Source organism: Diceros bicornis, chromosome 26 (genome assembly GCF_020826845.1).
Source record: "Diceros bicornis minor isolate mBicDic1 chromosome 26, mDicBic1.mat.cur, whole genome shotgun sequence".
NCBI lineage: Eukaryota > Metazoa > Chordata > Mammalia > Perissodactyla > Rhinocerotidae > Diceros > Diceros bicornis.
The window spans coordinates 12053219-12078405 of NC_080765.1; the positions used below are offsets into that span (position 1 = coordinate 12053219).

General features: G+C 54.1%; 1 protein-coding gene across 1 annotated transcript; it reads left to right on the top strand.

Annotated features, from left to right (window-relative positions):
• Positions 1-3922: 3922 nt before the first annotated feature.
• On the top strand, positions 3923-5812 carry GRIFIN (galectin-related inter-fiber protein). The gene is made up of 5 exons (XM_058570539.1): positions 3923-3934; positions 4162-4241; positions 4341-4500; positions 4975-5141; positions 5379-5812. Exons 1-5 carry the CDS (start codon positions 3923-3925, stop codon positions 5392-5394), a joined length of 435 nt encoding a protein of 144 aa, XP_058426522.1. The 3' UTR covers positions 5395-5812.
• The last annotated feature ends 19375 nt before the right edge of the window (positions 5813-25187 follow it).

Sequence of the window (25187 nt, forward strand, 5' to 3'; positions counted from 1 at the left end):
TGTGAACCCCGGACCACCCTCCCCAGCCCCGGGCAGCTCCAGCCTTTAACAGGCCTCACGGCCAAGGTCCTCAAAGGGGCAGCGGAAGCCAGAGCTCGGTGCCCTCTGCTGCTGCTTGTGCTGGCTCTCAGCAAGCCCCTCACCTCCCGGGCCTCAGTTTCCCCATCTGTGCAATGGTGCCACGGCGCTTTCAAATTGCCCTTGCTCGCCCTGCTGACCTGGAGGGCACACTCACGCCACGGCCCTGGCAGGGGGAAAAGAGTGCCCGCTGTGTCCCAAGGCCACCACGCACCCCACCAGGGCAGAGCCGGCCTGAGGCTGTGTGTCCAGGGCTGCGCCGCCCCGCCCGGCACAAGCTGCCCGTGCCTCCTTGCCAAGTGGGGGCTGAGAATTTCCGTGCTGACCTCACCATCACCAAGTGGTTCCAGATGTGGGCTGGGGGCAGGGTGGGGGGGGTCCTAGGAATGTTCTGGAGCCTGAGGGGGCTCTGAAGGCAGCCTGGCCCAGCCAGAGACCACCGACAGCCAGGGCCTGGCACCCGGAATCTCCCACCAGTGGGCCAGGCTTGGGGCTCGCACTGCGGTGGGGTGCTGAAAAGAGCACTAGACTGGGAGTCCAGAGGCTGCACTCCCGTCCTGATGCCACCATCCCTCTTCGTGGCTCTGGGGGTGCTTTTTTCTGTCTGAACCTCAGTTTCCTCATCGCACAAGTTGGCCCATGATGCCTGACTCCAGGAAGCCCATGAAAGCTGGGCTGGCCTCCCCAAAAGATGAAGCAGTCCTGGTCAAGTTGTCCCAGGGGACTTGTGCCCGACATCCCTGGGGCCACTGAGGTGCATCAGACCCTGCCTGACATCAGCACCCCGGTGGCCGGGCCTGCCTCCAGCACAGCCCTGCCTCCCAGTGCTGGGCCCAGCCACCCTGCTCTTGCTGTTCTCTTGTCCCAAAGGCACCCTTCCCTGTCACCTTCTAACTCCTACTCATTCTTCAAGACCTGCTTTAGGTGCCTCCTCCTCCAGGAAGCTGCCCCTGATAACCCCCTATCCTGGCCGGGTGAAGCATTCCATGTCTAGGGGGCAGACTGCTGGGTTCAAATCTCGGCTTTGTTACTCCCTAGCTCTGTGACTTTGGGCAAGTCGCTTGACTTCTCTGTGCCCTGCTATCCTTCTCCGTGAAACGGTGATCACAGTGCCACCCTCCCGGTGTTGTCGGGTGCAGTACACGTGACGATGCACGTGGAGAGCTTAGCTGAGTGCCTGGCACAGAGTGAGCCCTGGGGAGACAGGGGTTAGTACCGTGCCATGGGCAGGATTTATCTACCAGGCATCTCTGAGCACCAGCCCTGTGCTGGGCGACGCCTGGCGATGGGAGCCCCGGGGCTGAGGATGGGCTGTGGAGCCCAGACGGCCATCCTGGTGAAGATCCTGAGCCGAGCTGGGTGGAGATCCTGCTGCCTCCTCGGGAGCCAGTGAGAGTCAACAGCCAGGGGCAAAACCGCACATCCGGGAGGGGAGGAGGGCACGCCTGGCCCAGCAGGTCTGTGTGCTCCTGGGCCCTGAGCCACAGCGCCCGCCCCGGCTGGCCAGCAACTCAGGGCGGGGGCACCACCCGCTGTGGCCCCACTCCTGAGGCCTAGCTGGGGTCTCACCTAGACTCCATGCCGTCGGGGTGGGCCTGCAGGGCTGGCTGGCCACATGGGGCCTCGGCGTCCCTCTGGCCGTCCCCCAGCCCCGTTTGGGCCTTCTGCGCCCTTGGCCGTCCTGGTCACTGAGAGCTCCAGCGGCTCCTTGCCCCCACCCTCGTGGGAGAGGAGCCAGTGCCACAGGCCTGGCCAGGTGTGTGCTCCCGCCAGTACAAGCTACACCTTGCGGGCCGAGGCCCAGAGCCTGCTCCATCCTGGGCGGGGCTTCCTGAGCTCTCCAGGCTGGCGTGGAAGGGCCAGGCTCACACCCTGCCCCCTCGAGGTCCCCTGGCCTCCCTGAAACCAACCCCCGTTGCCCAGCTGGGGAGGCTGAGGCTCAGAGAGGGACGGGCCTGCCCGAATCAGGGATCCCTCAGGCCTCCCCAACCTAGGCAGAGGCACCCAGGCCTCCCGTCCAGAGTCTGGGGCCAGGCCCCACCCACAGGCCCCTGAGGCCCTGCTGGGGCTGCAGGCAGCTGACTCCCGCGGTCCGTTCCCGGTGCCCCTGCTGACCCCAAAGTGAGGAGACAATAGCCCAGGTTCCTGTGTTCAGCAAGGGCTGTGGCCGCCCAGGGCCACCCTCCCCCGCCGAGGGGATAGGCATGGGGAGCAGAGGTCAGCCTTGCGGAGCAGGACTGCACTGGCCAGCACTGTACCCAGAGTCCAGGCTCCGTGTCCCCACCCGGAAGCTGACGCCAGGACTGCCCAGTCCCAGCACCGCCTGGACAGGGGACAGGACAGGGAGGAGGGAGGCAGGACTGGGCTCCACCCTCCTGCTGGGCCACTGTGGTGGGGGCTCCCCTCTTTGTGCTGCTTGCGGGGAGGTAGGTGCCCGGGGTCTGCAGCCTGTGGCCAGGACAGCCCTGCCAGGCCATGGAGTGCAGGGCAGGCCAGGTGTCTGAGCCAGGACAGCACAGCAGGCGGACTCATCCCGCAGCACCTCCACTGCCCAGCACTGCCCTCTGCAGGCCCTGCCAGCCCTGCTCGTGCCCTGCAGGGGAGGACAGCACCGAGGGCCCGGCCTCTGCACTGCTGCCCACCAGTGGGCAGTCAGGGCCATCTCCGTGGCCCCTCTTGGCCTTAGCACCCCCCCAAAACTGAATAGGCACACGCCAGCCAGCAGCACACAGGCAGAGGCCACTGGGACCCACAGGGGTCCAGGGGAAGGCAGGGGCCTGAGGGGGGCAAGGGGTCGCATAGGGCTTGCAATCCTGGCCAATCACCCCTCAGGGCCTGGGGGCATCTGGGGGCCTGGGAGGCCAGAGAAGTGCCCGTTCTCCTGAGACACCAGCAGGGAAACAGCAGGGGACACCCAGAGCCAGAGTGTGGCACTTGCACACAACTTGCACACGCATGGGCTTATGTGTCCACACACACTCACTTGCATTTACACAGCCACATGGTCCCAGGTTCACCACACGCTCACACTCACTTGCACCCTCACGTGCACACTCACCGCACAGTGCAGCCCTAGTGCTCCGTGCGCCCAGCCTGGCTCCTCTGCCGGCCGGCTGCCCGGACCGTCAAGCCAGGAGGCCCTGAGAGCCTGGCGGGCCTGCCCCTCCGCCCTTCCAGCTCCGTGAGGGGCCCCGCCCAACCCCCTCCTGGCCCAGCTGCGAGGGACTGAGGCACCAGGCCAGGGGGGCGTTGGGCTGTGGGAAAGGCCCTCCCCCAGCCAGTCCCAGCTGCCAGAGCCCTGGAATGCGCTGACCACAGCGGCCAGCCTAATCCCCACTCGGTGCCCCGTGGGGCCAGCGGGGCTGGCCGGAGCAGGGCAGCAAGGGAGGCTGGGCCGGGCGGGGCCGGGCTGGGGGACACCGGCTGGAGGCCCCAGGTGGTCAGAGTGGACCTCTGAAGGTCAGGGCAGGTAGGCCTGCCTCCCCTCCCTTGCCTCACCTGACCAGACAGGAGGGTTTGGGTCACTGGGACCCCAGATGAGGGGGCTGCGTCCCTCCTTCCAGAATGAGAGAGAAGCTCCTCCCCTAGGTGTCTGAAGGAGCCTGTGTGCGAGGGGAAGTTGAGAACCATACCAGCCCCTGAGGAATTGGATGGGCCCGGGGGGCACCCTGTCCCTGATGCTCGAATGGAGGACCTGCTGAGGGAGAGGCCAAGCGTGGAGGGAGGAGTGGGGGCAGGGAGGGCAGAGTGACGGGTCAGGCCATCGCGGGGTGGGGCTCTACGCCCCCGCCCAGCACACCCGCCTATATCCTGGGCTCGCTCCGCCACAACAGAAGCTGGAGAGATGGCGCTGCAGGTGGGTGGACTCTGTTCTCGTCCCCACACAGCTGTCTTCTCCTCGTGCCCAGGCAGAGGGCACGGGGTGAAGGACTGCCAGCCTATCACGGAGGGAACGCTGCAGAGGGAGTGCTGTGAGCACACACTGGGGGTGGCGCGAGCTGGTGGAGCCTCCTGGACAAGTGGGGTGCACACGAGGAGGAGGCCACGGATGCAGAGGCTTCTGTCCTCTTCTTTTGCCTGCAGTTTGAAGCCTTCTGTGCTGCGGGCCTGGTCCCGGGCTGGAACCTGCTGGTCCAGGGACACTCTGACTCTGGAGAGGACAAGTAAGGGACACCGCCCTCCCCAGGGGTCCCCTCCTTGGCCTGGGGAGGGGGTCATGACTGCCGTCTGCTGCTCTCACTATCCCCCCGATGACCTCCCAGGTTTGAGATCAACTTCTTGTCTGAGAAGGGGGACATTGTCTTCCACATCAAGCCCCGGTTCTCCAGCGCCACCATGGTGGGCAACGCCTTCCAGGGCGGCCGCTGGGGCCAGGAGGAGGTGTCCAGCGTCTTCCCGCTTGTGCTGGGGGAGCCCTTTGAGGTGATGGGACCAGAGGCGAGGCCCGTGGAGAGGGGAGGCCCATGGGGGACAGGGCAGGCCTGGGGGTTGGGTGCCTATGGAAGCATCGGTGCCGCCCCGCTGCTGTATGCAAAGGCTGCTGCGAGGCAGCTGGGCTTCCTGTGTCCCTGGCTTCCAGGGGCACAGCTGTCCCCTCCCAGGGCCCATGGGGGTGGGGCTTGTTGGATGGTCACAGGTAAATAGGCCAGAGCAGAGCCTCACTGCTGGGTCGGGGGTGTGCGACGGGGTGCCCACCACCCTGGCTGCCTCCGAGGAGAGAGGAGCTCAGAGCTCCCATCTGGGGCGGTCCTGCGTGATGGGGGGCTCCACGTGGTGGGAGGACCCCCGGGCCCACCCAGCCGTGCTTCTGGGACTCCAAGAGCACGTCGGAACAAGACAGGGGACCAGGGCCCGGCTCCGTGGCGGGGCCGCGGGTCACTGGCCTCTGGCCCCCAGATGGAGGTGAGCTCGGACGCGGAGCACTTCCACGTCCACGCCCAGGAGCACAAGGTGCTGCAGTTCGCGCACCGCCACAGGCCGCTGGCGGCCATCACCCGCGTGCAGGTGCTGAGCGACCACCGCCTGGCCCAGGTGGAGCTGGCCAGGAGGAGCCTGAGCTGGGGGTAACGTTCCTGCCCCTGCCGCCCAGCCCCGCCCGCCCCCCGACAGCAGCCGGGACGTTGCTGTGCATCCTCATCCCCAGGACCCCGTCAGCCTGGGAGGGGTGCTGTCGGCTTGGTCCCTCCGCCCAGCTCCTCTGCCACCCGGCCACCGGGAGCAGGTTCCGCTGTCCACACCCGCCCCCGAGTCTGTGCCACGGGTGGGGCTGGAGCTGAGGCTGGCGTCTCGGATGCTTGCAGGGAGGGGGGCTACTGAGCTGTGCCCGGAGTCCCAGGAGCGAGCCTCGGCCATCCCACGTCCAGTGGAGCCCACCCTGGGGAAGCTGCAGGGAGGGGTCTGTGGTTCTGGGCCCCGCTCCAGCTCCACTTTCAATAAAGTCTGAGCAGGCTGTAGGACTTGGCTGCTGTGAGCGGCGGTGGGGTGGGGCTGAGGGGGACACAGGCTTGTGGGGAGCCCCCTCCGTGGGTCAGAAGATCCCAGCTGGTCCCCGCCCAGAACCACTGGGCTCGCACCCCTCCGGCTCAGCCCTCAGGGGTGCATCCTGCCCAGGCCAAGAGAGTCTGCTGGGAGGTCCCGAAGCTTCCTTCTCCTCCTACTTCCGTTCGAGTGGAGGGAAGGGGTCTTTCCTGTTTCTCCTCTTTCCACCTGGAAGTGAGACGTGCTGCTGTCCCTGCCCCCTCCTGTGGGGGGGGTGGGGGGAGGGCGGGAGGGAGCCCTGGAGGGCCATGTGGGGGAAGGGAGCACGGCTGGGGGTCATTCAGCCCTGGTGTCGGACCCCAGCTCATCTATCACATCTCTCTGTTATCTGCGTACCTATCTGTCATAACTATCAATCTATTCTTTATCTATCAATCATCTGTCTACTATCATTATCTATCATCTATCAATCTATTTCTATCGACCTATCTATCATGTATCAATCTAGCATCTATCTACCATCTGTCCATCTATCTTAATTAAACTGGTGCTGTGCAGCTCTGGATGAGGCTGACCAGGTCTGCGACCTTTACAAGTGAGTTATTTAAAGACGAGCGGCAGGTCAGGACAGCACAGACAGGAGGGCGCGGTGGTCAAGGCCCCGGACCCTGGAATCTGCTGCTTGGTCTGAGTCCCAGCCCTACGTGTGACCTTGGGTACGTTCCTGAGCTTCTGGGGACACTTGGAGCCTCACAGGAATGGTGCAGCTCAAACGAGCTGATTCAGGCAAAGCACTAGAGCGCTGGCTGGCACTTGTCATGATGTCGCCTGCCGTGGGATTCCAGGCACTACACGGATCTGCCGCAAACGTCTTGCCCTCTAAGGTTTTACAGATGGGGAAATTGAGGCTGGGGGCAGGGAAGGAGTGGGCAGCAGGGTGGGGCCCGGACAGGGGAGGGCCCAGCGCCCCCGCTGCCCTGCAGAGCTGAGGAGCCATCTCTGGGCTGAGCGGCACAGAGGGGAGAGCCGGCACCCCCGCCCCCAGGTGAGACAATGGCGGCCCCAGACTCCAACAGTGCAGCTTCCTTCCTGTCTCCGCTCACTTCCCTGCCTGTCCCGGCCCAGCTGGTCCAAGAGCCCCTCCCCGCCCCTCCTGCGGGAGGCCTGGCTTTTGCGTCCACTGGGAGGGGCCGGGGAGCCCTGGGGTGGCGGGCAAGGGGTTAGCCCACACAGCGGGGACCCCGGCCTGGCTCTGTGATGAAACCAGGCTGCTCCTACCCCTGGGGGCTCTAAGCCTCCTGATGGGGGCGTCCCTGCTCATGGTGCCAGGGCCCTGCTTTGTGACCTGAGCTGGCTACTCACCCCCTCTGGGCCTGTTTCCCTGTAGACAAAAGGCGCCCCTCCAGGTGATGGGCTGCCTCTCCAGTAGCAGTGCAATGCAAGGTGGGAGGTGAAGTACAAGAGGACGCCAGGCTTTCTTTTCTTGTGGGGGGTGGGGAGGCTGGGGGTGGGGAGGCTGGCCTCTAGCCAAGGGCCGAGAACTTGGCAAGGTGTGGAAGGCAACACCCATTTTACAATGTGAACTGGGCTCAGAGAGGTTAAGTGACTTGCCTAGGGTTGCTCAGCAAATGAGGGATGGAGCCAAAAGGTCCGAGTCTGACAGATTTCACGTGCGTGCTCGCACATACACACGCAGGCACACACGGGCCCACACACGCACACCCCATACCTCTACTGTTGGCCTTGAGCTGAGTCAGCTTCGAATCAGCCCTTCTGTCCACTCCAGGTTACAAGCTGCCATGGGGCAAATCAGGCTGCCGGGGCCCCAGACCCACTGCATCCTTGGGCCTCAGTCTCCCCATCTATGAAATGGGGCGCAGGAGGCTGTGATCTCAGAGCGTCCTGCTGCAAGAGTTGCAGCCGTGTTGTAACCCTTCCGTGACTCCTACCACCCTCAGCACACAGTGCGGTGCCTGTCTGGCCTGTCTGCAACCGCGCCCCAGCTCAGCGCTGCAGCCCCGTGGCCAGAAATGCTGGCTGCTCCTTCAGCTCAGATGACACCTCCTCTGGGAAGCCGTCCCTGACCTCCAGCTGGGCTCTGACGTCCTCTGCTTTCCTCCAGCCCCCAACCCCCATCACACTGCCTCTTCTGGACGTCAGGACCAGGTCTTACCCCAGTCCCCAGCTCAGCTGCCCTAGGGCATGTCTAGCTCTGGAAATGTTTGCTGAATGACTAAGCGAATAAATGAATGACTGACTTGGGGAAAATCACTTAGAGCCTTGAACAAGCTAGAGACACCCCCTCCCAATAGAGGCCGTGGAACCATTGAGGGGTCTACTGTAGCCTCCTGCTCCCTGGATAACCGGGTCCCTGCACTTGAGACATGAGAACAGACCCAACCCCTCCCACCGCGGCCCAAAGGCCCTGCATCTTGGCTTCATCTCTCCCCTCGCTCATCCTCCTCCTTTCCAGTCCTGGAGCACACTGAGCCATCCCTGCCTCAGGGCCTTGGCACCGGCACCTCCCTGTACACTCTTCCCCAGCACTCAGGCTGGCCGGCTCTTCTCATGGTTCAGGCCTCTCTCCTAGCTGCTGCCTCCTCAGAAAGACCACCCGCATCCCCAGCCATGGTCTAGTCTCTGTCACCGTTGCATTCGTCCCCTTTGTCCCAAGTAGCAAGTTATGGCTCATGGATTCTCCTGCTTACAGGCTGGCTGGCTCTCTCCCCCACTGGAGTCAGCTCCCGGACATGGGCCAGCTGGCCTGTGTGCTCACCACTGGATTCCCATACCTGGAACAGGGCCTGGCACAGCACAGGCACCGATATCTGTTAAATTAATGAGTAAATGCAACCAGACCCCGCTTGAACCCTTCTAGGGCCAGGCACCTCACCACCTCCCATAGCCCATTTCCCTGCTGACTGGAAGCAAATTCCAGAGTCGACTTCAATCTGCTCCTCCCCCCATGCATTCCCGTCCCTCTCCTGTGCCATAACAAGGGCCCTTTGGAAGGAGCCCACATCTTCCTCCAGAGACCCAGAGGCCTCAGCAGGGTGCTGTGCTCCAGCTGAAGGAGCCGTACGAGGTCAACCGGGGCAGCCCCCTGCTCCTGGCAAGCTAAGCCAAATCTCTCGGACTTGTCTTCCCTCAGTTCTCTGTCTGGTGTTGGTGGGAGAGGGCAGATCCATTGGGCTGGGACTGCCTGGGGAAACACAGCTGTCTTGGCAAAGAGGCTGCAGACCTTGGAGGGTTATGTCTACAGGCTGCCAACCACTCTCTTCGAGGAGAGAGTTCAAATGCCCATGGGGCCACATGACTAAATGAGACAGGTGGTGCAGGCAATAGGGACTGGTGGGGTCTGTGGCTAACAGGACAGCACATACCGCCATCATTCTCAGGTCCCTCCAACTATGTACAGGGAAATGTGGGTTCAAAGTGGGCAGATCTTCTCATTTAAAAAAAAAATCTGACGTTATATTTTTTGTCCAATATCTCTGTTTTTAGATACTGGCCACTCTGATAAGACTTAAACCAGGTCTCTCTAAGCAAGCTGTCCCAGGGGCCACTACTTTGAGACCTCTGCTCCATAACCAACTTTTGCCCTGTTTTGGCCTCTGCTCTGTCCACTCCTCCCCACCAGGACAGAGGTTACTGGTCATCCCAGGGTGGGAGGTGCCTTCCTGGCCCCCATATTCCAGCCCCTTCCTAAAGCCTCTTGGGCCCGTGAGGAACAGACCAACCAGCAGAGGGCACTCCAGACACGGGTTTTCCACAACCCCAACTTCAGGTTGCAAAGACCCACTTCCAGCACCCGGACAGGGTGGGGTCTGCACACCTGGGCCCTAGGGTTTTGTCCCCACAGAATGACAGCCTGGGCCCAAGGCCGAGGCTGAGACAGGGAGAATCAGGAAGGGCCAGGCCCTACCTGTCTTATTTACTGCAGAACCCAGGGCCTGACACTGGCCCGAAGGATGGAATGAATAAACGCCATGTGGACTTGAGGAAATTACAACTTCTCCGAGCCTCAGTTTCCTATTCTGTAAAATGGGGTGGCTGTGAGGGGTGGATAGCGCCCGGCGAGTGCAGCAGGATGCCGTCCACCCAGACGGCACTGGGTCAGGCCATGGCCGCTCCATGCCAGGCCCTGAGGGATGTCTCCAGCCTGGCCTGGCACAGCTGAGGTCCCCACACCAGGGCCCAGCCGGGATTCCTAAGCCTCGGCTCACGGCTTCCTGCTTCAGGTTGAGTAACGGCTGCCACGGTTCCTCGATGGCCACCACGCCTGCAGGGGCTGCAAAGGGAGGCCGCCACTGAGCTCTGACCAGGTCTCAGCGTGACCCAGGAGGGCCGGGGCCACCACAGCAATGTGGTGGGGGGCTGCCATGACGCCTCCTCTCTGTGAGGTTCCTCTCTGCTTAGGGCAGAAGGTGGGCTTGAGTGGCAAAACTGTTACCCCCCTTGGACCCCCAAGGCAGCTCCCACAAGGGGGGAAGTGACTCCCGGGTCCCAGTGGTGTGAGTGCTGCCTGTCACGGGGGGCCCTGCAGGCATGCCCGGCCAGAGTCCCACGCAGGGAATCGCCTCCAGCTTGGAGGTCCCACAGGGATGCTTGCTGTGGCAGTGGGGGTGGCGAGGCCCCTACATCATTGGAACATAAAGAACAGATGTGCAGACGCTTGACCCTCCACCGACCATCCCTGGAGGGATTCAGAAAACCCGGTACAAGGGCTGCCTCTGAGCAGGCCACCAGGACCTGGGGGCTGTGGTGGCTGGAGTGTCCTTCTTAAATTTGCATTTTTAATTCACCCCCAACATTTTATTATGAAAAATTCAAACACACGGAAAAGTTGAACCGATGTTCAGTGAACACCCGTATACCCACTGCCTGGATTCCACAAAGAACGTTTGCTCCCTTATCACGGATTGTCCATCCTGGGTTTTGTCTCAGAGTAAGCGTGGACACCGGCACGCTGTGCCCTGGATGCTCAACAGGCATATCGTCAACTAAAGTTCAATACTTCTTTACGGTTCTTCTTCTTTTTTGAAGCCTCAGTTTCCCCTTCTGCAAAATGGGGTATCAACCGTCTCTATAAGCCTGGGGGCTGCGGGGGCCCCAGGGCTGCAGGTGGTGGCACATGGAGCGGGGGCATGGGGCAAGGTGTTAATAGCGAGGGGCGGTCAGTCGTCAGACCCGGACCTTTGTCCCACCTCCCACTTCCCACCCCGCTGGTGCCCCTCACCCCCTCGGTCATTCTGCAGGTCATTCTGCATCGCTGGCGGCAGGCGCGCGTGCATTCCTCCTGAGGTTCCTCCTCCCAGTTCCACCGGCCGGAGCTGTCTTTTCAGCACCAAGTGGCCCTTCTCTCCAGCCGGGTGGGTGAGCGTCCCGGGCGCGGTACGCCCCCCGAGCCCCATCAGTGGTGGCTGCAGAGACCCCAGGGCACAAGGTGATAAGCGGCCCCAGGGGATGGAGGACAGGACACTGGGGCACTGTGGGCAGGTGTTGGGCAGCGCTGGGGGAGGAACCCCAGGCAAGAGGGATCCCCTAGAACCGGGGACTTGGGGGTGGGGGGTGGCCTCCACCCAGCGCCTGGGCAGGAAGGGCCTGAGGGGCTCAAAGTGGGCCAAGCAGGGCAGCTGGGACGAGGGAGGGTGCCCGGGAGGGTTGTTCTCCTCTTGAGGGCACTTGCCAGAGGCCGTGTCCTCTCTGCAGCCTGGGAAGCGGGGGTCCTCTTCTCTTGGAAGCATGCCTCCTGGATAAGGCCCGAAGGCTTCCCCTCTCTGCCCCCCTCCTCAGCCCCAAGATCGCCAAGCAGGGGTGGGGGCGCAAAAAGGGAGGCTCAGCGCCCCATGCCTACACCCCTTCCCCGCAGAGTGCCCCAGGCCCCCTGGGCAGCCCCGGTGCATCATGGATGTCACCAGGAGGAACCCAGTGTGCTAGCCCCCAGCACTGGGTAGGGCTGGGGGGGCTCCTCAAGTTGGCATTGAGCCCCCAGCCCTGGGTCTTCCCAGCCCGCTGGCTCTCCTCCAGGAGGTTGAAGCGGTGTTGGTGTGGGGGCCTGACCCTGGGGGGCCATCCACTCTGGCAGGTGCCCTGGCAGGTCCTGGGGGCACGACTCATCCAGGCTGGGGAGGCCCATGGGGGACAGGGTCCTATAGGGAGGTGGGCTCAGCCTCCTCTCTGGGTTGGGGGTCTTGGTTTTTTATTGGGGGGCAGTGCCTCTGCTTGCAGAAGCAGGTGGGATGGGGTCTGGCTGGCCTCCCTGTGCTGTAGCCTTCCCCAGCTGTATCTGAGGTCCCCATGGGTGGGGAGAGCAGATAGCAGGAAAGTCCACTCCCCAGGCTTCCCTGGCCCCCCAGCAGGGCCTGGATCCCAGCCCCACCGCCAGAAGGGGCAGAGCAGCCCAGAACACCTGTGGTAGGGGGCTGAGTAGGCTTCAAGTATGGGAGAGGATGGCCGGGGGGGATAAATGTGGACAGGGAAGAGACCCCTCCCTCCCACACCACTCCCCCGAAGCCCTCCCACCCCCACCTCCTCTGGAGGCCCCTGTGGTGGGGCAGGGTCCCATTCCCAGTGGGGGGGTCGGTGGTAGAACCTTTGATACTTGGTTCTGTTCCCTGGGGGACGGGCTGCCCTCCTCCAGAGTCGGGGCCACCTCCCCCCACTTCCCTCTCCGCTCACTCTCCTGCCCCACCTGGGGTCTTCATGACCGGAGCTGCGATATGAACCCAGGCAATCTGATTCCCGAGTCTTCTAGGTGTTTAAATGGCTGTGGTTGGATATATATTTAGTGCCATTTTTATTGCTTTTCTCCTTACTTTTTTTTTAAAGAGGTCTTGAGTTTGCAAACATGGATTTTGTGAACGTGATTTTGGGGGGTAATCGGATGCCCATGCTGGAGAGAGGTTAGTCACTCTGGGCCCTGACAGAGGCCCCATGCTCATGCCCAGTCCCTGCTCGTTTGAGGGGGGCCATGGGGACAGGCAGGGAGCGGGAAGCGGGCAGAGCCAGTGGCCGTGCCGCGTGCAGGCTGTGAGGGAGCCCGGGGGAAGCCTGGGGGGGACCCTGCGTACTCTGGCCAGCTGCCTGGAACATCCCGGAACTTGGAGAAGGGGGCAGCCTACTTCCGGAGCACCAGGCCCTGAGCCTTGTGGAGGCAGCAGCAGAGACGGACGGGGTGTGGCAGGGGTGGAGGTGCTCCGTGTGGCCCTGTGGGGAGGGCACTGCCAGCACAGTGACTCAGGCCACGCTCCGACCCGAACCTGGCGGTGGTTTGGGGACCCGGGAAACAGCTCTGCCGCCGTCACCTCAACCCCAACCCTCTCTGCAGCCAAGAGCCCCATTCCTTTACGGTCAGCACTGCCCTCCCTTACAGCCAGCCATTTAGAGCCTGCTCCACGGGACCAGTTCCAGCCCTCGGGACAAAGCTGTAACCAGGGCCACAGGCCCTGCTGACCCTGGACGGCGAGTTGGCTCGGCTGCCTTGCGGGCCCCTCACCATGGTTACGGCCCACCCACAGCTCTGCTCAGAGGCGGCCATTGTTGGGGTGCCAGAGTGTGGCGCCCGCCCAGGAGCCAGGGCTGGCACAACGGCCTGGTGCGCCTTTGGGGAGGACATGGAGCCAAGCGCTTTCCCACGCTCCAGGCTCTCCGAAGCCCCGAGAAGGTGAGCAGGCCCTGGTTTTGGTAGACGGGGAAACTGAGGCCTGGAGAAGAAGTGCATTAGGGAAGCAGGGCCAGCCTTGGGATAAGGCTCCGAGGCAGTCAGACCCTGGGTGGGATGCCCAGTCTCTGCAAGGGGGTATCGGCAGGACAGCAGCGTTACTCTGATTGGACGGTGGACATGTCCAAACCGACACGACAGTGTCACTGTGACTGATGGTGGACACGTCCAAGCCGACATGACAGTGTCACTGTGACTGATGGTGAACACATCCAAGCCCAGACAACAGTGTCACTGTGACTGATGAGGGACACGTCCAAGTTGACACAACAGTGTCACTGTGACAGATGGTGGACATGGCCAAGCCGACACAACAGTGTCACTGTGATGGATGGTGGACACATCCAAGCCCACACGACAGTGTCACTGTGATGGATGGTGGACACGTCCAAGCCGACACAACAGTGTCACTGTGACTGATGGTGGACACGACCAAGCCGACACAACAGTGTCACTGTGACAGATGGTGGACATGTCCAAGCTCACACGGCAGTGTCACTGTGATGGATGGTGGACACGTCCAAGCCGACACAACAGTGTCACTGTGACTGATGGTGGACACGTCCAAGCCAACACAACAGTGTCACTGTGACTGATGGTGGACACGTCCAAGCCAACATAACAGTGTCACTGTGACGGATGGTGGACACGTCCAAGCTCACACGGCAGTGTCACTGTGATGGATGGTGGACACGTCCAAGCCGACACAACAGTGTCACTGTGACTGATGGTGGACACGTCCAAGTTGACACAACAGTGTCACTGTGACAGATGGTGGACACGGCCAAGCTCACACGGCAGTGTCACTGTGGTTGGATCATGATCACGTCTAGGCCGACACGGCGGCTTCACCAGGTCCTTCTTGCCCTTCGTGTTCCTGTCCCCAGGCAGACAGGAGCATGTGTTACTCAGACAGCCTTGAGCCTCCAAACCTCTGCCCCCACTGACTTCTCTCCTCAAATGCCCTCCTCTCAATTCTCTCCTGGGGCAGGAATCTTCCCTATAAATTGTCACCTTCCTTAACTCCTCCCGTCCAACAGGAAGGGACACTGTTGCTCTTGCCCCTTTCTAAGCACACAGCAACTTCTCTCTGGTGACTTGCCCATCCCCGGCACAGCATGGTCTTGGGGTGCAGGCAATCCTGGGGTCTGCCCTCCCATCTTGGAGGCTGAAGGTACCTGCAGGGTCTTCTGGCTGGACCTTCTTCTCACTGCCCGGATCAGCCAGGGACAGGCCAAATGGCGCCGTCTGCTGAGACTTGGGTCTTGAACAAAGGATGCAAGGACGGGTCTATTGCTTGCACCTGCCAGCCCATGGCCGCCACAGGTTATAGTCAAACACAGAGAAAATTAGGAAACAGCAAGAGAAAAACAACTCTCATACATATGGGAACAGTAATAGGGTTAGTGGCTCCCTGCTTATCAGAAACAAGGGAAGCCAGCAGAAGACAGTGGAATGACATGTTCAAAGTGCTTTAAAAAAACAGTCAATCCAGAATCCTATATCCAGCAAAACTATGATTCAAAAATGAAGGTGAAATAAAAACACTTCCAGGTTCAAAAAATCTAAGGGAATTTGTTGCTAGCAGATCTGTCTTACAATGAATTCTAAAAGAATTCCTTCAGGCTGAAAACAAATGATACAAGACAGTAACTCGAATCCACAGAAATAAATGAAAAGTGTTGGGAATGGTGACTATGTACATTAATGTAAAAGGCCACATAAACATATTTTGATGATTTCTTAACTTCTTTAAAAGACATAAGATTGCATAAATAAATAACACTATATATATTTAATTATATAAGAAATAATTTTACCACTGTATTTATAACATACATAGATATAACATATATGACAATAATAGCACAGAAGCATGGGGAGAGATGGAATTATAAGGAGCAAAGTTTCTCTGTTTTACTGGAATTAAGTCAGCACTAATCAGAAGGAGACTGTGATAAGATGCATATGTAATACCCAGAGCAACCACTAAGAAAATAACTAAAAAAATATAGTTTAAAAAAATCAACAGAGAAATTGAAATGGTACATTACAAAAATATTTATTTAACAAAAAAGAAGTCAGTAAAGGAGGAATTGAGGAAGAAAAAACACAGGAGACATACAGAAAATAAATAGCAAAATTGAAAAATGTAAACCTAACTGTGGAATAATAAAAGATATGTATTTTTTCTCTGTCCCTGGTTCCTGGCAAGAGCTCCTAAAACCCTTGAAATTTCCTGGGTGATGGGAGTGGCTTTTCTTATTCATAATAAGCCCTCTGGGCCATACCTGAGTTCATGCTAACGAGGTGACTTGATGGGAGAGAGCCTAGACAGCTCCAGGAGGGGGGCTGGCTGCCGGAGGAACAACCATGGAATTCCAGGGTTGGAACTTCCGGCCCCTCCCTCCAACCTCCAGTGAAGGGAAAGGGCTGCAGATTGAGTTCAATCACTGATGGCCATGATTCAATAGATCATGCCTGTGCAATGAAACCCCACATAAAACCCTAAACAACAAGATCAGGGAGCTTCCAGGTTGGCGAACACACCTTCCAGTGTGCTGGAAGGGTGGTGCCCTGGGGAGGGCACGAAAGGTCTGCGCCCCCCACTCTCTGTATTTTGCCCTGAGCATCTCCTCCATCTGGCTGTTCCTGAGTGGTACCCTTTGTAATACAACTGTAATCCTAAATACTGTGCTTTCCTGAGTTCTGTGAGTCATTCTAGAGAATTACTGAATCTGAGAGGGGGTCGTGTGTGGGACCCTCTGAATGTGTAGCCAAGTCAGACAGAAGTGCAGATAACCCGGGGACCCCAGACTTGCAACCGGCATCTGAACTGGGGGCAGTCTTATGGAACTGAGCCCTTCCCCTGTGGGGTCTGTGCTGACTCCTGGTAGTTGGTGTCAGAATTGAATCGAATTGTAGGGCACCCAGCTGGCATCAGAGAATTGGAGAATTAGGTTGATATATATTACTTATGTCAATAATTACATTAAATATGAATTGGGTTCTAAGCACCCCAATCAAAAGGCAGAGGTATTTTTTAAAAATTTTAAAAATCAAGATCCAGCTCTATGCTGTGTCAACCTTAGATTCAAAGACACAAATACATGAAAGTAAATGGACTGAAAAAGATATACATGCAAACAAGAGCCATAAGAGAGCCGGGGTGGCTACACTAATATCAGACAAAATAGACATTAACACAAGAAATACTACTGGAGACAGAGACACAGTGCATAATGATACAACAACTGTAAATGCACAAGCCTCCAACAACAGAGTCTCAGAATACATAAAGCAAAAGCTGACAGAATCAAAAGGAAAAAATTAAACAATATTAGTTGGATATTTCAATACCTTACGCTAATTAACTGATAGAACAACTAGTCAGAAAATCAGCAAGTGTAGAGAAAACTTGAACAATAGTATCAACCAACTAGAGCTATACTAGTTGGAGTGTTGTAGACACTCCACCCAACAGTGGCAGAACATACATTCTTCTCAAGTGCCCCTGGAACATTCTCAGGATAGACCATATGCTAGGTCATAAATCAAGTCTCAATATACTTAAGAGGACTAAAATCATACAAAGTAGGTTCTCCGGGGAGGGGCCGGTGGCGTAGTGGTTAAGTTCTTGTATTCCACTTTGGCAGCCCAGGGTTTGCAGGTTCAGATCCCAAGCGTGGGCCTACACACCACTCATAAAGCCATGCTGTAGTTGTGTCCCACATGCAAAATAGGGGAAGATGGGCACAGATGTTAGCTCAGGGCCAATCTTCCTCACCAAAAAAAATATGTTCTCCAAGCACAATGGAATTAAATGAGAAACCAACAACAGAAAATAATCTGGGAAATCCTCAAATATTTGGAAGATAAACAACACATTTCAAAAAAACACAAGTTAAAGAAGAAATCACAAGAGAAAACAGAGAATAGTTTGAACTGAATAGGAACAAAAACACAACATATCAAGCATTGCAATAAAGCAGTGCTTAGAGGGAAATTATAGCTTTGAACACCTACGTCAGAAAAGAAAAGTCTGAAATCGATAACATAAGTTTCCACCTTAAAAAATAGAAAAAGAGGAGTAAATTAAACACAAAGCCAGCATGAGAAAGGAAATAATAAAAGACTGGGTGGAAATCAATGACCGAGAACAGAAAAACAAGAGAGAAAATAAACGAAATCAAAAATTGGTTCTTTGAAAACATCAACAAAAATTATAAACCCTTAGCTAGACTGACCAAGAAAAAGAGAGAGAAGATACAAATTATCGAATTCAGGAAAGAGGGGACATCATTGACCCCACAGAAATATGGGCTTATAAGAGAATATTATGAAAAAACTTTTATGTCAACAAAGTAAACAACTGAGACAAAATGGACAAATTCCTATAAAGGCACAAATTTTAAAAACTGACTTAAGAAGAAATTGAAAATTGGAAAAGACCTGTAGCAAGTAAAGAAATTGAATTAGTAATGTGGACTCTTGCCACAAATGAAAGTCCAGCCCAGATGGTCTTACTGGTAAATTCTAGCAAATATTTAAAGAAGAACTAATACCAAATCTTTCACAAAATAAAGGAGGAGGGAACATTTCCCCACTCATTCTGTGATGACGGCATTACCTTGATACCAAAACTGGACAAAGACATCACAAGAAAACTACAGACCAATATTCTAATGAACACAGAAGCAAAAATCCTTAACAAAATATTACAAACCAAATACAGTGCCATGTAAAAAGGATCATACACCGTGACCAAGTGGGATTTATTCCAGGGATGCAAAGTTGGTTTAACACACACGAATCAATAAATGTAATATACCACATCAATAGAATAAAAGACAAAAACCAGAAGATCATCTCAATAGATGCAGGAAAAGCATTTGACAAAGTCTAACACCCATTCAAGATAAAAACTCACAACAGACGAGAAATAGAAGGGAATTTCCTCAAATTGATAAAGGCATCTATGAAAAGCTACGCTAATATACTTAATGATGAAAGACTGAATTTTTCCCCTCTAACATAAAAAACAAAACAAGGATATCTGCTCTTGCCACTGTTACTCAACATTATACTGAAGGCTCTAGCCAGTGGAATAAGGCAAAAATAAAATGAAATAAAACAAAGAAACACATTAAAGGCATCCAGATTGCAAAGGAAGAAATATAACTACTGTTACTCACAGATGACAAAGTCTTGTATGTAGAAAATCCTAAGGAATCTCCCCCAAAAGCTACTAGAACTAATACACAAGTTTAGCAAGGTGGCAGGATATTAGATCAATATACAAAAATCAATTGTATTTCTATATACCAGCAACAAACATTCTGAAAAGGAAATTAAGAAAACAATTCCATTAACAATAGCATAAAGAATAACAAAATGCCTAAGACTAAATGTAACAAAAGAAGTGCAAGACTTGTCTACTGAAAATGAAAAAACATTGTTGAGACAAATTAAAGAAGATTTAAATAAAGGGAGAGATATTGCACGTTGAGCTCTACCCAACTGATCTACATACAGTCATCCCTTGGTAGTCGGGAGGGGTGGGGATTGGTTCCAGGACCCCCTTGGATACCCAAATCCATGAATGCTCAAGTCCCTTATATAAAATAGTGTAGTATTTGCATATAACATACACACATCCTCCCGTATACTTTAAGTCATCTCTAGATTACTTACAATACCTAATACAATGTAAGTGTTATGTAAACAGTTGTTATACCGTATTGTGTAGGGAATAATGACAAGAAAAAAAAGTCTGAACATGTTCAATACAGACACAACCATTGTAGGCCTCTTGATGCGTGGTTGGTTGAATCCGTGGATATGGAACCTGCAAATATGGAGGAACCGACTGTATTCAACACAATGCCTATCAAAATCCCAACTGGCCTTTTTGGGTAGGAATTGACAGGCTGGCCCCAAAATTTATATGGAAATGAAAAGGACCTAAAATAGCCAAAACAATTTTGAAAGAGAAGAATAAAGTTGGAGGACTTAACAGTACCCAATTTAAAAACTTACTATAAAGCCACAGTAAAGAAGACTGTGTCATATTGGTGCCAGGATAAGCATACAGATCAATGGAATAGAATGGAGAATCCAGAAATTAGCCTTGTATTTATGGTCAATTGATTTTCAATGAAAGTAGGAAGACAATTCAATGGAGAAAGGAAAGCTTTTCAATAAATGGTGCTGGGACAATTGGGTATTGCAAAAACAAACAAACAGTAAAACCTCACATAATACACAAAAATTAACTCAAAATGCATCAGAGAACTGCATGTAAGAGCCAAAACTATGAAACTTCTATAAGAAAACATAAGAGAAAATCTCTGTGATCTTGGGTTAGACGTGACACAAAAAAAAATCCATAAAAGAAAAATCGATAATTTGGACTTCATCATAAATAAAAACTTCTCGTCAAAAGACACCATTAAGAAAACGAAAAGACAAGCCATAGACTGAGAAAAAAATATTTGCAGAGCATATATCTGATAAAGGACTTGTATCCAGAATATGTAACAAATGCAGTTCAATAAGAAGACAACCTAATTTAAAAATGGGCAAAAGACTTGAATTGACAGTTCATCAAAGAAGATATGTGAATTGATAATAAGCACATAAAAAGATTCTCAACATCATTAGTCATTAGGGAAATGAAAGCCACAATGAGATACCATTATATACCTCCTGGGATGGCTATAATCACAGAGACAATGAGAAGTGTAGGTGAGGATGTGGGGGAAATTGGAACCCTCGTGCATTGCTGGTGAGAATGTAAAATGGTACAGTAACTTCGTAAAACAGTCTGGAAGTTTCTTTAAAAAGTTAAACATAAATTTACCATATGACCCAGCAATTCCACTCTCAGGAATCTACCCCAGATAAATGAAACCACGTGTCCACACACAGATGTAGATGAATGTTCCCAGTGGTGTCTCCATAACAGCCCCAAACTGGAAGCAATCTAAATGTCCATCAACTGGGGAGTGGGATAAATGAGATGTGGTCCATCCATACAATGGAAAACTATCCAGCAATAAAAGGGATGACGTGCTGATACCTGCGACACGGATGAACCTCAAAAACATGATGCTAAGTGAAGCCAGACACAAAAGGCTACATATTTCATGATTCCATCTATGTGAATGTCCAGAAGAGGCAGGTTTCTAAAGACAGAAAGCAGGTTAGTGGTTGCCTGGGGCTTGGGTGGAAGGAGGGATTGGCCGTAAATGGGCTTGAAGAAACTTCTGGCGTGATGGAAATGTTCTAAAATTGGATTGTGGTGATGGTTGCACAACACTGTAAATTTACTAGAAATCACTTACATGGGTAAATTATATGTTATGTTAACATTACCTCACCAAAGCCGTTTTTAAAGAAACAAACATTGATTATTTTTGTGGTATTATTGTACTGTATCTCTGTTGTATTATTTTATTGTGTTAAAAATACAATACCATTTACAATCACTCAAAAAAATTCTAGAAATATGTAGGTGTAAATCTAACAAAACATGTACAGGACTTTTATGCTGAAAACTACAAAACACTGAAGAAAGAAATCAAAGAAGATCTAAATAAACGGAGAAATATTCCACATTCTGGATTAGAAGGCTCAACATGGTAAAGATGTCAATTCTCCCCAAATTGATACACAGATTCAACACAATTCCCAAAAATCCCAGCAATATTTTTTGTAGATATAGACAAGATTATGCTAAGATTTATGTGGAAAGGCAAAGGAACTCGAATAGTTTTGACAATTTTGAAGAAGAATAAAGTGAGAAGAATTACTCTACCCAATTTCAAGCCGTATTAGATAGTGACAGTAACAGATACTATGTGGTATTGCCAGAAGGGCAGACACATGGATCAATGGAACAGAATAGAGGACTCAGAAGAAGACCTGCACAGGTACAGCCAACTGATTTTTGATAAAAGTGCAAAAGCAATTCAGCAGAGGAAAGAGAGCCTTTTCAATAAACGATGCTAGAGCAACTGAATATCCACAGGTGAAACAGTCAACCTCCATCTCAACATCACACCTTATTAAAAGGGCAACTCAAAATGGATCATGCATTCAAATGTAAAATATAAAACCTGTAGAAGATAACATAGGAGAAAATCTTCAGGACCCAGGGCTTGGTGAAGAGTTCTTAGAACTGACACCAAAGTCACGATCTTTAGATGAAAAAAATCAGTAAATTGAATCTCATCAAAATCAAACACTTCTGCATTCCAAAAGACCCTCTGAAAGAACGAAAAGACAAGATGCTGATCGGGAACAAATATTTGCAAACCACACGTCTGACAAAGGACTCATACCTAGAATACGTAGAGAACTCTCAAAACTTAACATTTAAACAAATCCAATTAGAAAGTGGGCAAAAGACATTTCACGGAAGAGGATATATGGATGGCAAATGAGCACATGAGAAGGTGTTTAGCGTCACTAGCCGTTAGGGAAATGCAAATGAAAAGCGTTTATGATATGACACACCACTGCACACCTGTTAGAGGAGCTGAAATAAAAATAGTGACAGACTCTGGTCCATCCACAATTAGGCACACCGTGGACTATGGCTCAGCAATAAAAAGGGTGAACTATTGACCCATGCAACGACTTGATGGGTCTCCAGGCATTATGCTGAGTGAGAAAAGCCCATCTCAAAGGGCCACAAGCCGTATGATTCCATTTATAAAACATTCTTGAAATGACACAGTTATAGAGATGGAGAATAGATTAATGGTTGCCGGGATGAGGGGTGGTGGGGCTGGGGGCAGATGTGACTGTAACGGGGCAGACAGGGAGATCTCTGTGGTGCTGGAGCAGTTCTGTTCCGGGCACAGTCGTGTTTCCACAAATTTACACATGCGATAAAATGACGTAGAACTATACACACACGTTGTTCCAATGTCGATCTCCTGGTTTCAATATTGTACTGTAATTATACAAGATGCGACCACTGGGGGAAACACAGGACCTCTCTGCACTATCTTTGCAACTTCCCGTGAACCAATGATTATGTCAAAATAAAAAGTTAGAACAACAACAACAAAAACGAGCACTTCTTGTCTCAGTTTCTGTGGGTCAGGAATTTGAGAGGAACGTAGCTGGGTAGTCCTGACTCGGAGTTGCTCATGACACTGCCGTCAAAATGTTGGTTGAGGCTGTCATCTGAAGGCCCGACTGGGGTGGGCCGATCCCTCACATGCCTGGCAAGTTGGTGCTGGCTATTGATGGGGGTCTCAGTTCCTCGACCAGTGGACCCCCCAAGAAAGACAGCAAGGAGGAAGCCATTGTCTGGGGGCTAGGAGGCTGCCGGAAGCTCTGAGCACATGGATGGGGCTTGCTGACTGGACGGACTGGCTGGCCAGGGAGCTCTGATGTTAGTACCGTCACTGGGTCTCTCCACTAGGCTGGTCAGAGTTCCCAGAGAAGACTCCCGTTTCCTGAGTGGAGTGGACGTCTGTTTCCATGTGCCGTCAGTACAGGACCCCTGCTCTCCGTGGCGCCTAGGTTGCCTAGGCTGGGCACCCAGCATTTTACCCTCTCAGAGTGGGGCTGGGGACGGGCTGCATGGAGTCCGTGGGGGAATCTAGAGTCTGACTGTCTCTCACACCCTGACCCCACTCCCTGGTTCCACCTCTTCCCAGGCCCTCTGGGGACTCCGGGTGCAAGTCAGGCTGGTGTTGGCTTCCCCACAGCTGTTCAGGATTCTCTCATCTTGGGACGGCTGTGTCATTTACCACTTGTCATCTGCTTCCAGCTACTAACCCTTGGCTGCTGTCACATCCTCGCCCGTTCTCGTCCTTGCAGATCCGTGCCTGTAAAAATATCTCATTACTGTCATTTTAGTGACGCTTCAGAAGGGAGTGAAAGCTGATGCGTGCGTTCAATCCACCATCTTTGTGCCAGACATCAGAATTGTTTCTTTTTTTCTTTTCATTTAATTTTGTTAAAGTCACTTTTGGTTGTTTGTAACCTTGACTGATCCAGGCAAAACTCCCACATCTGTTCTTCCAAAAGGTGTTCATGGAGCACTTACTCCAAGGGAGGCCCAGGGCCAGGCGTGTGGGGTGGGCTGGTCCCTGGCTTCAACCTGGACATAAATAAGGATGTCACAGGAGAACGGGAGAAGGTCCAGAGGGTGGGCTAGGGCAGGTCACACAGGGAGACACTGGCCCCTGGTTCTGGGAGCTGCCCCAGAGTGACAGGCTGGACTGGGATGTAAGGGAATGGTGGGGCCGGCACTCTGGCCAGGCAAACCGCACGGACAAAGGCGTGGAGGCGGGAAAGGGAGGTGCATGGAGGGGAGTGCGAGGGGCTGGAAAGGGGAGCGAGCGCTATCTGGGTGGCCTGCCTGCGGTATCAGGCTGAGGATTTCAGAGGCTCTGCAGGCACTGGGGAGTCTCGGAAAGTTTGAGCACAGGAAGTGTTCTGGTCGGAGCCGGGCTAGAGGAAGAAGGTTCTGACAGCAGAGCAGAATGAATTGGGCAGAGGGAGAGGGAACCGGAGGCAGGAGACCCCTGTGGGGCCGTCCCACCACCCAGGGGCTGGAAATGTGCTGCATCTTGGTCTGGGTGGTGGTTACATGGTGGACTCATGTGAAAATTTATCCAGCTGTGCATGTAAGATTTCTGCACCTAATTGTATGTAGGGGATCCCTCAATTAGAAGGTAAATAATGATAATTTCCAATGGCCCAGGTAAGAGGTGATTAGAACATAAACTCCAGTGGGGGTGGGGAGAGCCACCATTCCAAGTTCAAATATAGCAGATGTTTAGAAGAAGCCAGGGAGGTAGTCAGGGAAGGCTGCCTGGAGGAGGAGGCCTAATGCTATGAAGGATTTGGGACCTGGAGAGGAGCTATGGCTGAGAGAAGGCAAAGCCTGCAGGCTGGGAGGTATTAGTAGGCTGAAGCCTCAGGAAAGAGAAGGACAGAACATTTCAGGAGCAAGACATGTCTTGAGTGCAACAGACGGATCCATACCAGGACCATGGTTTTGAAATACAGTGGGACCCTGTCCCAGGAAGCTGGGACAAGCCCTTGTTCCCCAACACAAGCACTCTTCATTCACCAAAGGGGTCTCCCAAAGGGGGCTTCTAGCAGTTGGCTCTGCAGGGCATGAAAATGGGATTTTGGGGTCAGAGGTCCAGGCAGAGGTGGCAACTCATGGGAAGAGACACCACCATCCTTCCCCTCGGGGCCACCACAAGTGGACAAGTGTGCGCTGGAGGGTGGGGCACGAGCCCCCCTACCCAGGGTGGGCTGGGGGCCAGGTCTTGGCACACCCAGGCAGCATCGTGCACGCGTGTGCACATGTCTGTATCCACGTGCCTCCAGGTCGACCTTTGGCCACCCCCAGAATAGAGGGGCCCAAGGAGAGGCTTGGGCCCAGTGGTCCTGGGCACACATCGTGGGGCTTCAGGGCCTGGGGAGGCCAAGCCACATGTATCCTGGAATCCCCCAAGAGGGGCCTGGCAGAGAGCAACCCTTCTCAGAGATGGCAAGGGAGTGATAGAGCTGAGTGTAAACTCGGGCCTGCAGAGTGGGTCCAGCCATGCCAGGCTGAGGAGACCCCCTCAAAGCTGGGTTGGCCTGGGGGAGGCCAGCTCTGGTCAACTTCCTGTTGTGGGTGTGGGAGGCCCAGGGACATTCACCGTGAAAATGGGGATGTGAGGGCATCAGAGGCCTGGGTGACCAGCCCCTGCCCTCCTTGAGGCCGCCGGACCCCTGGAGGCCATCCTGGCTCAGCTGTGCAGGGGTCTGATCTCCCTGTGCCTCCCAGTGGCCTGTTCAGAACCTGACTTCTGTGCTGGGCACGTCCCGCCCACCCCCAACAGAGACCCTGACATTCAGAGGGCTTCAAGATCGTCCCGGGTTA